General features: G+C 38.4%; 1 protein-coding gene and 1 long non-coding RNA gene across 6 annotated transcripts in view; one reads left to right on the forward strand and one right to left on the reverse strand.

Moving 5' to 3' along the window:
• PLA2G4A (phospholipase A2 group IVA) overlaps positions 1-16,079 on the reverse strand; it is a 133,026-nt gene that overhangs the window by 63,201 nt on the left and 53,746 nt on the right. Inside the window, exons 4-5 of one of the 2 annotated variants that reach the window (XM_006198776.4) lie at positions 5,300-5,448; positions 4,488-4,601 (exon numbers count right to left, since the gene is read on the reverse strand). In XM_006198776.4, the coding sequence (XP_006198838.1) occupies positions 4,488-4,601; positions 5,300-5,448 (263 nt within the window). Of the gene's footprint in view, positions 1-1,466; positions 1,599-4,487; positions 4,602-5,299; positions 5,449-16,079 lie in introns of those variants that run through there. The other variant, XM_072948534.1, reaches the window with a different exon arrangement.
• Positions 1,473-16,079, forward strand: part of LOC140688739 (uncharacterized) — a 41,355-nt gene continuing 26,748 nt past the window's right edge. For 2 of the 4 annotated variants that reach the window (XR_012063521.1, XR_012063518.1), the window contains exons 1-4: positions 1,473-1,563; positions 3,221-3,275; positions 4,535-4,628; positions 7,612-7,740. This is a non-coding gene — a long non-coding RNA (uncharacterized lncRNA). Of the gene's footprint in view, positions 1,564-2,852; positions 2,988-3,220; positions 3,276-4,534; positions 4,629-7,605; positions 7,741-16,079 lie in introns of those variants that run through there. The other 2 variants (XR_012063520.1, XR_012063519.1) reach the window with 2 other exon arrangements.

Genomic DNA, 16,079 nt, shown 5'->3' on the forward strand with positions numbered 1-16,079 from the left:
TGTATCAAAAAAGTAAGATGGTTTGATGGATGGATAGATGGACAGATACATGGCAAAGCAAACAGTGTAAAATGTTAACTGCAGAATCTAGGTAGCAGTGATATGGGCATTCAATGGATAAATCTTTCAGCGTTGTGTATACTTGAAAATTTTGATAACAAAATCTGAAGGAAAAATATAATGCCTTAGAAAGGCCTTCCTTGACTGTACAAATTTAGTTGCTCACTAACTGTTCTCTATGACATCCATGTCATTTTCTTCACAGTATTTACCACTAGTTGATGTTGTGTTGACTGTCCTTTTGCTTTCTGTTGCCTATTTACTTTCCCCATTAGAATGCAAGCTCCCTGGAAACCACGACATCATCCATCATGTCCTCTGCTGTTTGCCCATCACCTAGAATATTGCCTGCAACACAACCAGAGTTTAACAACTCCTAGGTAAGTAAATCCATGAATAGATGCTGCCGGATACTGCTTATATTAATAATCAACTTACAAAAGAACGTCTACTCCTTTCCAAGTGGACTACTGGAGCTGAAACTTGACTACTTGAAACTGAAGCTTTTGTAGCTTTCTTAATATTAAGCAAAGTTTTAGGTGCACAATAAAGGCTCAGAGTCTCATATTTTAAAATAATCTATTAATAGGTCAGTACTTTAAAACTGCATAATACAGACTTTGATGATTGCATTATTATGTTTTTCCCATATCCATCAAGTGGGAAAAAATTGAAAACTTCTGGGTGAAAACGGTCAAGTGAAAAACAAGGTATTCTTTCCTTCCCCCATCTCCCCCAGAAAGACAGATTATTTATGCGGGGGTTGGGGTAGAGGTGGGGTAGGACGGAGAAGAATCAAACACAAGATAAAGGAAATAGTCAGGTGCTCTAATTTTTGGTCCAAATTCTAATTTCCTTTGTAGAGTAATGATTATGCTTTTTACTGGACTGCGATAACTGAAAAAAGAAAGGAGAGTGGAGGGGAGGGGAAGAGAGGGGAGGAGAGGAAAGGAAAGAAAACCCTAGAAATTAGGATTGATGATGGCGTCTACACTTTTACAAAGAAAATGTTCATACTGTAAAATCCCTCAAGGGAGGGCAATAGGCACGATCTGTAAGCCCCTTATAACCTGCAGAGAGAAAAAAAGCAACTAACAGTCAAACCTATTAAATACACATGTAAATTTTCCTTGTGTTAGCACTTCACGCAGGGGAGACCAGGAGAGAGCAGGATCCTTAGACCGCAGAGAGTTAACTCCATCAGCCGCCCCGCTTGCCAGGACACCCAGGGCCCGGCAGAGCTCTCCTTACAGCCTTCACAGAACTGTCGAAAGAGCCTAAAAGTGGGGTACCAAGAGCCCGAGAACAACATTTCCGAATGGGGCGCCAAAAGTGAATGGGACAGGAACTGACGGACCAGGGATGTTCGAAAGAACACGTACTACTCCAGCCATTCGGACACTGACCTGGGAGCCACCATGGCGCCCGCTCGGGCTTCCGTGCAAGTAACGCGCCGAGACCACGGTGGACACCGAAGGAGACGGCCGCCCAGCCCCACCTGCGGTAAGTTTCCCACGCCGCCACAGCGCCCAGGCCCACCCCCGCCATCTTCCCGGCGGCCCTTTCGCCCCGCGCCGACCTGCGGAAACACGCACAGCGCTCGGGAACAGAGGCTGCGCATGCGCTGCCGGCTGGAAGGCGGAGCTAAGGTATTCTTCCTAGATCACAGAATTTTATAAATTAGGATCTTAGAAATAAATTAATTGAAACCTTCATTTTAGAAATGAAGCAAATAAAACTCAGATAGAGAATGACAACTCAACCATTCTAGAGGGAGGTTAATGACAGTGACAAAATGAGAGTCCAGGTCTCCCAATTCCCAGTTCCCACCCTGGGTGGGAATCAGGCAGGGTCTCCATTTTTCCAGCTGGCTCCTTGGCCACAGAAATCACTCTATGTTGACCCAGTCTTAACTTTCGGATAACAAAAATTTGAAGAGGATTTTGCTAGTAATGTCTCGGCTTGAAGTATGCGTCCTTCCTTTGCCAAATCCAAACGGTCTTATTACACCAGACTGCTTTAACAGTCTTCAAGAATTGTTTAAAAATCTCTTCTACATAATTCCCTCACAATTTGTTTTTGCTTGCAGCCTCCGGGAGCACTGTAGAAAAAAGACTGTTCTCCTCTGCACCATGGGCATTCAGGGGTGAGGAGAGGCTGGATGGCTTGCCTCTCACCACTTGATCTGGGGGGCCTCAGAGGGCTCCCCAACTAGCCATCACCCATTTCCCTTTCTCCCACTACCATCCCAGGTCACCAATTCAAAAAATCATCATTGAAAACAAACAAACAAACAAAAACTACAAAGGACTCTTGAGAACAGAGTAAGGAAGAAAAGTTGTTTGGCCAACTGTTTTCTCAAGCACACTAAAGAAAATAATTATGTAAGCTACTTTAAATTCAAGAATGTAGGAAGGCTTTTTTACAGCCCAGGTGTTACACACCTCAGCATAGGAAATGACGGGAGGCAAGGAAATGCTTGTTTTCCTACAGTATCTTCTCTTATAATCAGCCTTTGTGTCATAGGCTGAAGAGCGGGGGGAAAAAACCATTATACTTTGGAAAGGTCAATCCATGCTTACAAAGCCCCCAACAAAGGTTTATTGAGAACCAATTCTAGCAACGTGCTGTAGGTAAGGTCTGCGCATGTCAGCCTTTGACCACCTCTAACTCCCTACCCCACTGCCTGCCAACGTGTTCTTGCCAAGCTGTGTAACTGCCTTGCCCCAACTTGCTTTCTTCTTTCAAGATTCCATGCCTTTGTGGTTTCTTCTACCTAGAATGCTCATAACTGCTTTTCTGCGCAGTGAAATTCTACTCTTTTCTCATGGTATAATAACAGCAACAACAAAAACAACAATTTTTAAAGTGATTAATCTGTATCAGGCACTATTCTAAGCACTATAAGTATATATGGATACATCTAGGTGAGTATTATATTTATATATATTCTTATAATCAATGATCAGTATATATTTTATATGAAATGTTATATACTTAATAAATATAAAAACTAATATATAATCATTTTATATATAATGATGTCTAAATATTTTAAATATATTTATATATAGTATACATTATAATACATATTTTACATGCATAATTAACTCATTTAAGTATAATGATTTTCCTATGAGATATTATCTTCACTCTACAGACAAGTAAATTGAGGTCCAGACAGGCTAAGTGATTTCCTCAGGATGAAACAGACGGTAAGAAACAGAGCTGGGATTTAAACACCAAACAACTGGCTTCAAATGACAAGGTGTTAACCACTATGTTCACTGTTCAACCTGCTCAAAACCACCTACTGATATGAAGTCATCCCTGGTCTCCTCTCACAATGCAATCTTTCTTTATTCTGTCTTCCCACTGCACTCTGTACATACATTACTGATATTTATCTTACTGTATGGTGGGTTCTTTTCATCACAGGTGTCTCCCTATGTACACTTCCTTTTCCAACTCCCACCCCACTGCCACCCCAGATGAAGATAATTGAGAGAAGAGCTTCCTGTATCTTATTTTTCCTTACAAGCCTTGAATACAGCACAGTGGCTGGTAGACTCCAATAAACGTTCGAAAAGGGAATGAATGAAATAATTTTAAAAAAAAAAAGGTCAATAGAAATGTGGGGAGTGTATCTCTTGGCACTGGATAGAAAACATATAGAAGACATACTTCCTGGAGCAGCTAAAGGGATCAGTAGGGATTGTGTGACTGGAGTGTCTTCAAGGCAGCTAGGTCTTTCTGACTGCATGAACTGGTCAGGTAGTCCTTTGGGTTTAAGTTGCTCTCCAAACAGGTATACATTCATTCGATAAATACAAACTATTTAGCTCTGAAATCAGGCATGCATAACCAGTATTTCAGTTTCCTGACCTATAGAATTTTAGTTTGAACAGTTTAAATGATTTCATCCCAATGAATACCACAGATAATTATCATGGGGGTTCAGAAGATGGAAGAGGTCATTTGGGGTGGTAACAGGAAAGGAGGCAAGAGAAGGGATAAGCAGATTTGGGCAAGGGGAGATATTTAAAAAGTCATTCCAAGGAGCAAAAACACATAGCTCCTCCCAACAAGAAGAAATTAATAGATTAACTAGCTTTCTGAATCCTGGTTTACCAGTTGTTTATATTTCTCACTGGAAACTACTAAATCAGATTCCTATGAATTCAGAATCCAATGTTTGCTGTGTATAAATAATTTTTCTAAGGTCTTATTATTCTTAAGTAAATTATTAAAGTTTCAGAGATGCAGCAAACCTAGAGATAGAAAGAAAGAGGAAGAAAGAGAGGAAGAAGGAAGGAAGGAAGGAAGAAAAGAAAAGAAAAGAGAGTCCAAACATTAAACTCCCCAACTTTCCAGATGAAATAGGTTTTATCTGACATAAGGATGAAAAATTCTGTTGGGTTGCTTACTTGGTTGAAAATAAAAGGAACCTCTTTCTTCTCTCCTACTTTCATAGATGATATGGGAAATGTTGCTGTCCCAAGCGTTTCATCCATGACATAATTGGCATCCATTAACGTGATCTAGAGAGAGTTAAAGGTAGAGCACAGGTATAAAATTTCCCTTGGATCTTTGGAAATTATATGTGAAATCTTCACCACACTTAACATATTATTGGAGAACTTTCATCTTTTTAACAGTCATTTGAGATCCTCAATCCTTAACTGGTAAACAATACTCTGTCTTTTCTTTCTGAATACCATATTTGCTTCTAAAATAATAATCTTTTTCACTTTCCTGATTGACTATTCATTGTCATGTTTTGAAAAATGGAACTTTATCCCCTCTCAGTGGAAATGCTGTTTTTGAATATGAGAAAGAAATTAATGTAGAAGATCCATGCAGTTATTTTGGAAAAGATGCATTCTAACTTATTTTAAAGCTAATTATTTTAACAAAGTTAACTTATTTTAAAGTCTTGATCAATTGACAAGATTTTTATTCTCTTGGACTTGGATCCTCCTCTTTATAACAGACAATACGTTTACTCCAAAGCACATGGGAGGATAAAAATTCTTCCCAGCCCTACCTAACTCCTGCATTTCCCATTGGACACTCACGTAACTTGAGGTGCAGCAGCTAGAAGCTAGTCTACCACATACTGCACAGCTGGAATCCAACTCCACCTAACTGAGGAGAATTAAGGCAGTGAGGGGACAAACTCAAGCATCAACCTCCACATGACAATGACCATCTCACAGTCCCCAGATGACTCACTCACCTCCAAAACATTTTCCTGATTAGGATCCAAAATAAATTCAAAGGTCTCATTCCACACAGGGTTTATGTCATTATTGAAGTGTTTTGTCCTCTTCCTGCTATCAGGGGTTGAGGAGATGAAAAGTTCCACATAGGGGTCTGGAGTGTCAACTATAGACAGTAAACATAAGAGAGAAGGAGGCAAAAATGTGATTAGTTCCCTATTTGTTTTTATTAACATGCATTGTCAGATTACTTTCAATGACTCTGCACTAACATATTCAAAATGTCTGACACAAAGTAATATATAATAGAAGAACATCATAGGTTATATACTTTTTACATATTACGTCCCCACACTTCCTGTCCTGTGAGAGGGAATCAGTTATTAGGTAATTTATTCAGAAGGGCATGTTCACTGTAGTCAACATCTCAGTCCAACTACCAGACAATGATAACAGGGCTACGATGGTGAAAGATCATGAGTTCAGGATCATCACCATTGTCTATATTAGAAAAATTAACCTACTATGTTATTTGCCAAACAAAGTAAAGTCAGTGTGACATAAATATTGTTCATAGTTATAAGGCTGCCTTGTATGGTTGTACAGGTTGTGCACTGAAAAACTCTATGGGGAGGCATTTACATAAGTAGTCAACATATATTTCTGTATTTATTATGGCAGTATTCCACCAGATGGAAACGGATGTCTCAAGGAAGTAACAGCTTTTTCTGTTACACATAAAGGCTCACTTGAGTCAGCATGATATGGGTGCCACTGGAAACAGAAAGAAACAACTGCAAATAAAGGAACTACTTTAAAAAACAGGAATGACTTCAATTTCTTCCCACTATATATACACACACATACTTAACAACAAGGCTACTGACCAAAAGTATGGAAATATTGATCACTCTCTCTTTGATGGTTCCTTTGAATCTTTCATCTTATAGCACTTGTGGTCAGGAACCAAGTCTTACTCATCTTTATATCTTCAGAACCTAACAACTATCACAATATTTAAGGTCTCCTAACTTAAGGACTCAACTTTTTAACACATCCTTTCCCATGTGGCCATTATAACTCATAACCATAAAAACCATCAAGTGATGACTGACGGAATCTCTGTTGAGCACTTCACATGCATGAGTCTCGTTCACATCTCACAACAGCACTGTAAGGTAAATACTTTTTTTTTTCAGTGTTGAGGCAATAGGGACTGAGAAATGCTAAGCAATGTGTCCAATATCACATAGCTAGCAAGTATCAGAGCAAGATCTGGCTGCAACAATCATTCTCTTAATGGCATCATGCTCCTAAGTGTTAACGGTGTCTTCATATGGTATGGATTGTGATGGAAAGCGGACCTAGACTTGGAATTTTGGAGTTGAGGAGGAAGGGAGATAAGGGTGGGAGGGAGCATAAGGGTGGAAAGAGAGAGAGGTACAGAGGTCAACACAAAAAGATACAAAAACTGAAAATGTAAAAGAAAACATAATAGGTCTTAAATGATTGACTTTCAAAGACAACTTTGAAAAAATATACTTTGTTCTTTCAAAAAAAGTTACGATCATCAAATAACATAAGCAATGCCCTTCACTTAATTTTAAAACTCTGCTCATAACTCTTCTTCACAGTCATCATATTTTTAAGTGTGCTTTTTTACTCTTAAGTGGGGAGATCTACAAATGAGGTATAAGCATTTGGGATTGTCTCCTAGTTATTTTTTGCATTTGGTCAAGGAAAGCTGAGTCTCAAAGTGAGAGTGTAACATAAATGCCTAGAGTTTGGATTAAAAACACAGATGCTTGACCCTCATCCCCTAAGACCCATAGTAGATCTGTAGTGGGACTAGGGAGCTACATTTAAAAAAAAACCAACTCAACAAGTTCATACTGTATAGCACAGGGAACTATATTCAATATCTTGTAGTAACCTATGGTGAAAAAGAATATGAAAACAAACCTACGTACGTTCATGTATGACTGAGGCATTGTGCTGTGCACCAGAAATTGACACAACATTGTAAATGGACTATACTTCAGTAAAAATGAAAAAAAACAAAAAACAATAACTCTAGCTTACACTGATGTCGGTCACACTTTTGATATTTTTTCATTATTTATTTATGGATTTATTTTAATTGAAGTAGAGTTGATCTATAATATTTTAGAGAGAAGGAAATAGCTAGTTACTGCAATTGCATGCATATATGTACATACACATATATTTATGTTGAAATATAATTGACATATAATACTGTGTAAGTGTAAGGTGTACAATGTGTTGGTTTGATACATTCATATATTCCAATTTCTAACCCAAGGCTTAGATCTCTCAACAGGACCACAGAGGACAACTTGGAAAACAGAAAACTGGTCAGAAAAGATGGCAACGGGAAACAGGCCAAAGGAGAAAAAGACATAATACAAGGGGATTCAACTCGTTCCTCGAATAAGAGGTAACTGTTCCTTTTCTGTTTCTGCCATGGTGCCAGTGTTGCAAACCACACATAAAACTACATGTTAAGAATAGCAGATGGTAGAAGATGATAAAGAAAAAGACTTTTCCTCTTTTGAGTAAAAGTAAATATATGATTTTAAGGAGAATATTCATTTGGCACTTCAGATTAAATGTACGAAAATGGAGCCCTTCCTTATCCCATAGGGCTGGTTCTGTCTTACGGGACTAATGCTCTTTTTTATGCTTCCCCCAAAATATTAAAAACACAAACCCAAGCAAAAGCCAACCCAAAAAACAAGTGTGTGGGAAGGGAGACATGCAGATGGTAAACCTCATTCATTTATTCAACAAATATTTGGGTGCCTGCTATCTGCCAGGAATTGCTTGTCACGAAGCAGTTCGGCTTGGAAAGGGAGCCAGGCACGAAAGTGCAGATCTGAATTATGGAAGTGAGTCAAATGCTAATAGCCTAATTTTAGAGACAAGAGTAAATAGAAGACAAGCAGATACACTGCACCCATGACTAGTAACTCAGTCACCCAGATGATTACACATACATAGAATCAAATCGTAGGAGGAGAAATTGCCTTTTGAAGCTTGATTTCATTTAAATCCTTGAAGAAGAGGAGGGACAGGTTTTCTGGGGTCAAACAAGAAAGAGAAAGTGAAGTTGCTTGGATGGAACCAGATAAGCACAGGATGCAGCAAGTTGAAAGTCAACCAGTGATATTACCGTCTTCTCAGCCATTTTGGACTCTCAGTGGGTCATGTTTTACCAGATTCTAACTCTGACAAATGTTAAAGAAAACACGATACAAGATTTCAACCCTACGTTTACATGTCAAAACACCAATAGACTTTTCCTTAAAATTGGAATCCAGTTCAAAGCTGTCATTTTAGATTTTTATTTTTTTTACATTTAAATAAAGACTTCAAAATGTTGGTCAAGATAGGTGGCTCTTCAAGTTTCTCCTCTTGCTTCATTAGCAAGAGAGCTCAAAGCGGAGATGTCAAAGGGTGCCAGACAGTGGAAAACCACTGACAGCTGCAAACTGTGATACTGCAATCTGCATCAGTGCTCATCTCTGCAAGTTAAGAAGCATCTGTAGCAGTGGTAGACACCGCACGATGAAGTTTTAAGAAGCTAGTTTAAAATTGGACTATGATAATCACATATCTCAGCTCACTTTTTTTTTTTTAACGTACTCTATAATCTTCCTTGGTGTGGCAGCATGTGGAAGCTTTGAAGAGGAAAAGCAATCCATTTGGACAGCAAAACTTAGTCCAGTGCTTTAGAGAAGTTCCTAGAAATGCATTAAGGAGAGAAAAAATAATTCAAGCATAGGAAAAGCAATTTTTTTCCCTCACCTGTGTACTTATTGTGGAGCTTTGTGAATTAATGCCTATGGGGGACTCAGTGTCACGTCACTGACTCAGCTTCACCTTGATTAGCTCCAGCCAAACAGGTGGTAGAGGAAATAGGTGATGTGTGGGCAAGGACTTCCTCATATCTTATCCTTTTATCTAAAACTTGACTAACAAAAATGTTGGAGGTGTGGGATACAGATCTTTTTTACTCCCATAAAGATGACATGAAACTACATGCACCAGAAATCGCTTCAGAATTCCAGCATTATAAAACTGCTCATAAACTTCAGTCGTTTAAGGAGCGCCCGCCTAAAGAAATAACCGGTCCATCTGTCATTTTGGCTTTGTCTGAGTAATACATGACTCATCCCAGGAGCTACTGGCAGCTTCTCAACTCCAAGTTTGATTTTAAATATGGTCCATTTGCTTTCTCGTATACATTTTGCTCAGGAGCAACTTAAACCCTTTTGCTTCAAATAAAGATGTCTCATAGCCTGTTACAATTCACATAATATACAGCCAAAAAACTCAAAAGGAAAAGTCCCCCCAAAGTCACAGTCATCATATCATATGCTGAATAACTGTGACCCACGGCTGGTGAGCTTAAAGCAGTGTTTCCCAAAGTGCAGTCCAGTAAAGTATCTGCACAGAACCACGTGGAGTTAAAAACGCAGACATTCTCTTTCTCTTATGCAGTGATTTTTGTTTTTTTTGTTTTTTAAATCATGCCCCAGATATTCCTCACGCTTTAATTCTGCATTTTATCTCCTTTTTGGTCTCTGTATTTCAGTCAGGATATTTTCTACTGACCTATTCAGTTCACTAATTCACTCTCTTCAACTGTCTCCAAACGACAGTAAAAAAACCATCTACTGAGTTTTTAACTCTCAAGAGATTTTAGTTCTAAATTTTCCATTTTCTTCTTTTCTATCTATCTGGCTCCCTGGTAAAATTCTTCCTCTTGCCATCTATTTTCTTGCACGTATTCATCTTAGTTATTTTAAAGTCCATACCCAGTACTTTGGAACTGTTTATTTTTCTTGATTTTGTGGGGGGTTTGTTTGTTTGTTTTTGGTCCACCTGGCAATTCTTGACTGATGTCAGTCCTTTTTACGAAAAATTGTGGGGGAGCTAGATCTCCGTCCTTGGAGGACCCATCTTACCCATCTTATTCTTGGGCAGGCAGTGCAAATGGGATGGATCTGCTTGGTTTAGTCAAAAATTGAACTGATTTAAATCTTTGCTAAGGCTCAGTCTACCTCTGTTCCCTCCCACCCGAAGCTTCTCCACTGGGAGCCTGGGGCATTTTCTAGACCCCTTTTATTTGGCCGTTCTGATATCCATTTTACTTTCCTCTTAGCGCTGTGAGACTGCCAGTAACTGATTTGTTTTTCTCATGTTCTGTATTTGCTTCGTAGCCTGTTGCCCTGCACAGATCACGAGTTTGGCTCAGAAATGTGGTAAAGGCACTGACTTTCAGGCTTCTCTCTGCTTCCCTTCTCTCAGGGATCTTGCCCCTCAGATTCCAACTGACTTGGTTCTGAAATCCAGTTCTTATGTCCCCAAGTCCTTTGAGATTGCCAAAGCTCTGGTGGAGTCCCCGCCTCTTCACTGCTTGGCTCCTTCTCACATGCCGATCACCCCTAAACCTGCCCAGATTCCACAGTGGACTGAGGGGAAGTGGCTTGCTGAAAACTGGGTCTCCTTCAGCCACTTCTCTTCTCTTTGAGATCCTGGTCCCTCAAATTCCAGTTGACTCAGCAGCTTTTCAATCCTTTAGACAAATTTAAAAAATTAATTTTATCTATGTTTTCAAAGTTGGTCTTCAGAGAAATGAATGCTCTGCTATTAGCTACTTCAGCATAGTCGAGTGACTATGTAGCTATTAATTTAACCAAACACTTCCTAATCCCAATTCTTTTTAATTTCAACCCTCCACACGACTGTTCAGACATTCACTGCTTTTCCCAAGTCACCTTCCCTACTCACTAGTCCTTGTCTGAGGATGCGACTCTGATTCACATTGCGCTGGGGAAGCAAAAGAAGAGGATCAAATGTCCTCTTCCAATTTCCCTTCCCTGTACCTCATATTTAAAAAATATATAGTTATAATTATAATTTAAAATGGTACTTATTCATATTTAATTCTTCCCTCGTGTCTTAGAAGAAAAAGTTTCTATATACTCATCTCTCAATTTCAAATGATTCCACCTCCTCTCAGAGAGTTCTTATTTATTTATACCCAACCCAAAGGGAAGGGTATAGCTCAAGTGGTAGAATGTCTGCCTAGCATGCATGAGGTCCTGGGTTAAGTCCCCAGTACCTCCATTAAAAAAAACCAAACATATATATATATACATGTATCTGGGACATTATGCTGTATACCAGAAACTGATATATTGTAATTAACTATACTGCAATTAAAAAAAAAGAACCCTCAATGTGTACCCTTCAAGTCACACAGCACACATCAGTCCTACAGTATAATTATTCTCAGATCCTTTAAAGCCAGTCACCTTCAGGTTTCGATGGCAGCCATCAGGCATTCCTTCATTTCCTCAAGGCCACAAGGAGGAGGTGGTACAAACAACAAATAGAAGATTCTTGATTATGTGTCCATATATAATCTACTACTGAGTAATATATTTTTAATTTCTTTCCCTAAATGCAGGATGAAAGAAAAAGCAAAACAGAACCGAAAAACTGAAGTAAAAACTTACTCTTTTTCCTAACTTTCTTGTTTTATTTCATGGTACCATCATTTCTAGCTAGAAATTTGAAAGTCATTCTCTTCTTACAGCTCATCTCCAACATTACCTGTTTCACCTCTAACATGCCTCTCACATCTGGCTGCTCAGATCCTCTCAAAATATCACTGCCCCAGGTCAACTAAGCTACCTGGACTATTCACATAATCTTGTAGTTGATAATTTTTCTGCAGTTAAGCCACTCTCCATAATGCTGCCACAGTCGTCCTTGTGAAACACACTTTTGACCTTCACTGCCTATGAAGGGAGCTGAGAGAGGCCTACAAGCTTCCTCCACCCCCACCACCACTACCGGACCCCCAGTTTCCTTCCAGTCAGTGACCCTCCTCCACCATGCATGGGAACATCACTCTTGCAAGTCAACATTTAGCTCCACGGAGCATCTCTGGAATCCACACATTTCAAACACTTCACACAGACTGATGGTAGAAGCATCTGTTCTGTCTCAGAGAACATTGCTTCTCTTTCACTTGTGCATATCACTATGTTCTCACATGACATTTATTTGATGACTAAATGTTAATAACTAATAACTGAACGTTATTTAAGTCGTTGTCCTTGTCCTAAGGCTATGCAAGATAAGGGTCCAAAGACTGTACACTTACAGGATGAGTGGAATGAGATGTTCTCACTACTCTTCCCTTATCTAGTTCATAAGTCAACTAGTTGTTCTATTTTCCTATCAGGTTAAACTGGCTACTGCATATCATGTCTCCTAGAATTATACATAAAATAAAAATAATTCTATGTAGAGCTTCAACTTGCTGATTTAGGCATTATTATCCTCACCATGGAAAGTGAGGGAACTGAGACTCAGAGGCATTTAGTAAGTTGATCAAGGTCATTGAGAGAGAGGAGTTTAACCTAGTCTTTCTGAAGCCAAGTTTCTTATTCTTTCAAATTTATCAACACTGATAACTCTAACCTCTTTTTGCCTCTTTTTGCCTGCCTTCATGATGGCAGGAACCACAGCCTTCCTACTCACTACTGTGTCCAGGAGTCTAGCACAGAGTCTGAAACATTATAGGGACGTAACATTACTGATGTAATGGCTGATGGATTAGCCCTGAGCAACACTGTAGAAGAGTTGAGTTTTATCATAGATACAACAGTCTCCCCTCTCTAACTTATTTTTACTCTTGGGGGGTATGTCTCAATCTTCCTGGTGTATTGCTCCACCCCACTTATTTGTATTTTAATATACAAATATAAATGACAGTCATTTAATATATCAATGTCAGTTATTTTTCCCAAGTGCATTTGTATTTAACCTTTATTTCTAAGTACTAAATGCAAAAATAAATAGATAAGCAAATCTTCAAATTTCAGCTTGCCTTCCTTAATCATTCTAAGGAATAAGGTAAAATACTAAGGGATTTGTTTATAGGTTGCAACCCCTGCTCCCTCTAGAATGGGCTCAAAACTGAAATTGTTATGACATTAGATGCTGAAGGGCAGTCCCTGCAAATTTCTGGAAGTGCAGAAGCTGAAAAAGTTAGTGTAGAATTCACTGTGGTTTAGTAAAACAGAACTTTGGCAGTGATTCTGTATATATTGGCGAGGGAAAAGCAAAACCCTTACAACCAAGGCAGCATTATCTAGGAACGCAAATACTCAGAGTGCCTTTTCCTCATGTGAAGTTACGAAGCAGTTTTACTAACACTATTTTGGGAACCGTTTCTCAGGCAGAGTCCCCAGTTTGAACGCCTCCTATTTTTCATCTTCCTTTTTCTCACAGTCTCAGATCTCTCAGGGTGTTTTCTTAGCTTCACATGTTTCCTTTTGCAAATGGACATGAAACTGTCAGAATGTACCATCAGCCGAGTGGATGTCAGGAAGAAAGCCCAGTAAGGTCTGCTCACAGCTGACTTGGTACATTTTGTACTAACAATGGACTTACTACATTAATGAAGCGGCCTACCATCCGCATACAGTAAAAATGACTTTTTGTAAAGAACGCTGATATTCACAAGAGAACAGAAGGATACATGGAAAACAACCCAAAGAAAGCTAAACGTAGATCTAAAACAGAACAAAGCTTTGTTGTTGCCTGCCTTGCTCTTTTACTTAAATCTCTAAGATATTTTTTTGTTAGGAAACAAAAATGTTTTTGTTACCATATTTCTGCTTGGAACGTTTTAAAGATTTATAATCTAGAGATGTTTCTTAGAATCCCTTTAGTTTGGAGAGAAAGAGTAATTCTTCAGAAGTTCTTGTATAGTATTATAAAACTTTAATTTATTTACATTACTAATTTTAGCTATATGGTTTTAGCTATGTATATGGAGTCTACTCTGTTCTATGCAAGAATAATTCTTTTTCATTAAAACAGGAGTTCTCAACCTTGACATGATTGACATTTGGGGTTAGATAATCCTTTGCTCTGGGGCACAGTCCCTGACCTCTGTCCCCTAGATGCCAGTAGGATCCCCCAACTGTGACAACCAAAAATGTCTCCAGATATTTCTCAATGTGCCTCGGGGGCAAAACTGACCCCCAGTTTAGAACCACTGTACTAAAGCAAGGCATTACCCTTGTTACCTGAGAGTTATTCACTAGGATAAACCACTAAAAAATAGCCAAATTCCCTAAATAATGTATATTAGACATGCTATGTCAATCCCATTTTTAAAAATCTTATATTTTTTTCCCAAACTGAAAATTCCCACATGCATTCCATACATTAAAACTCTTCTTGAATTATAAAATACATCTCAGTCTCCTTTCAACCCATCTTCTCGGGAGTTTATTGTCAACACTTTTTTAAAATCAGTAACACTGTATAATCTAAGCACACAACTACTGAGCACACACTCTCTTGGGCTGATTTTTCCAAACGGTTATTGATACCCATTTCATCTTCCGAGCTAGACCGTAAGTTGCTCAAAACAGGCAGCAGAGTGAGAAAGGCTTGCGCTCTAGCCCCAAAACATAACCAAGGCGTGATTTCGGACTCTTTACTTAATGTCCTTAAATAAATTTCTGACTCTAAAATTAAAATAAAAACAGCACGTATCTCATAGTGTTACTGAAAGAGAGTAAATGAGGTATAATATAAAGTCTTAAGAACTCTGCTTAGCATTTCTGTTTATTTAACATATTGTGCACATTATGCATCAAGCACTTTTCTAAGCACTACATAATCTCATTTAATCCTCATTAAAAAATCCAGGAGAAATGTGTAATTACTAGCCCCATGTAACAGTGGAGGAAATGGAGACCTAAGAAAGCTAAGTAACTTACCCAGATTCACACAGTTCACAAATAGTGGAAGGGAGATTCGAATCTAAGCAAGCCAGTTCCACCCTAACCAGGAAAGCTTGCTTCCTCTCTGGTATGAAACAGGAACTCAGTACAGTTATCTACCGTCAGTATCGTGTTCATTTCTTTTGTCCTTCTTCAAGGCACTGAATATGTACTAAGTACAGAGCAAATGCTCAGCATTTAGTGATGATGTTAACAGGGGAACTTTGCTAGGATAAGCACTGGGTTATATTTCTTTTTCTGTTTGGTTTTTTTAAGTCACCGAATTTGCAGATGCTAGAATTTCTTTTTTTTTTTTTTTTTTTGCAATGGTCATTTTTTGGTAATTGTTTTTGTTTTTGTTTGAGGAGGGAGGTAATTAGATTATATTTATTTATTTTTTTAATGGAGGTACTGGGGATTGCACGCAGGGCCTCGTGCATGTTAGGCAGACGCTCTACCACTGAGCTATACCCTCCCCTCTGGTTATATTTCTTTAACATTTCTTTTCCAAGTTAAAGTTTCAAAACCGTTATTTCATTCTGTATCTGGAGATCTGGATTACCCTTGTACAGAAACTTAAAATAATTCTGTCTAGACTCTTATCTAAAATATTTCATAAAAAATACACTGATACATCAGTATCAGTGAGCAGTGAGAATAGAAAAGTGCTTCCAAAGTGCCAGGAAAATTTACAGACCCCCTCAGACTATACCTCGAAGCTGAACTAGTCATTTCAAGCTTTACGTCCAGTAATTTTATTTTTTAAGAAAAAATGTTAAAATATTAAATATAAAAGGAACATCTCTGATAGATGTTTTCACATAAATGCTTAAACTTTTAGAGCAGCAGAGTTATTCTCTTTGAAATACAAACTTTAAGAGCATACTTTTCTTTGGAAATTTCAGAAACATTTAACCTGTTTTTTTTTTAATTTAATTCCATTAGATATTAATCC

Source organism: Vicugna pacos, chromosome 23 (genome assembly GCF_048564905.1).
Source record: "Vicugna pacos chromosome 23, VicPac4, whole genome shotgun sequence".
NCBI classification, from domain to species: Eukaryota; Metazoa; Chordata; class Mammalia; order Artiodactyla; family Camelidae; genus Vicugna; species Vicugna pacos.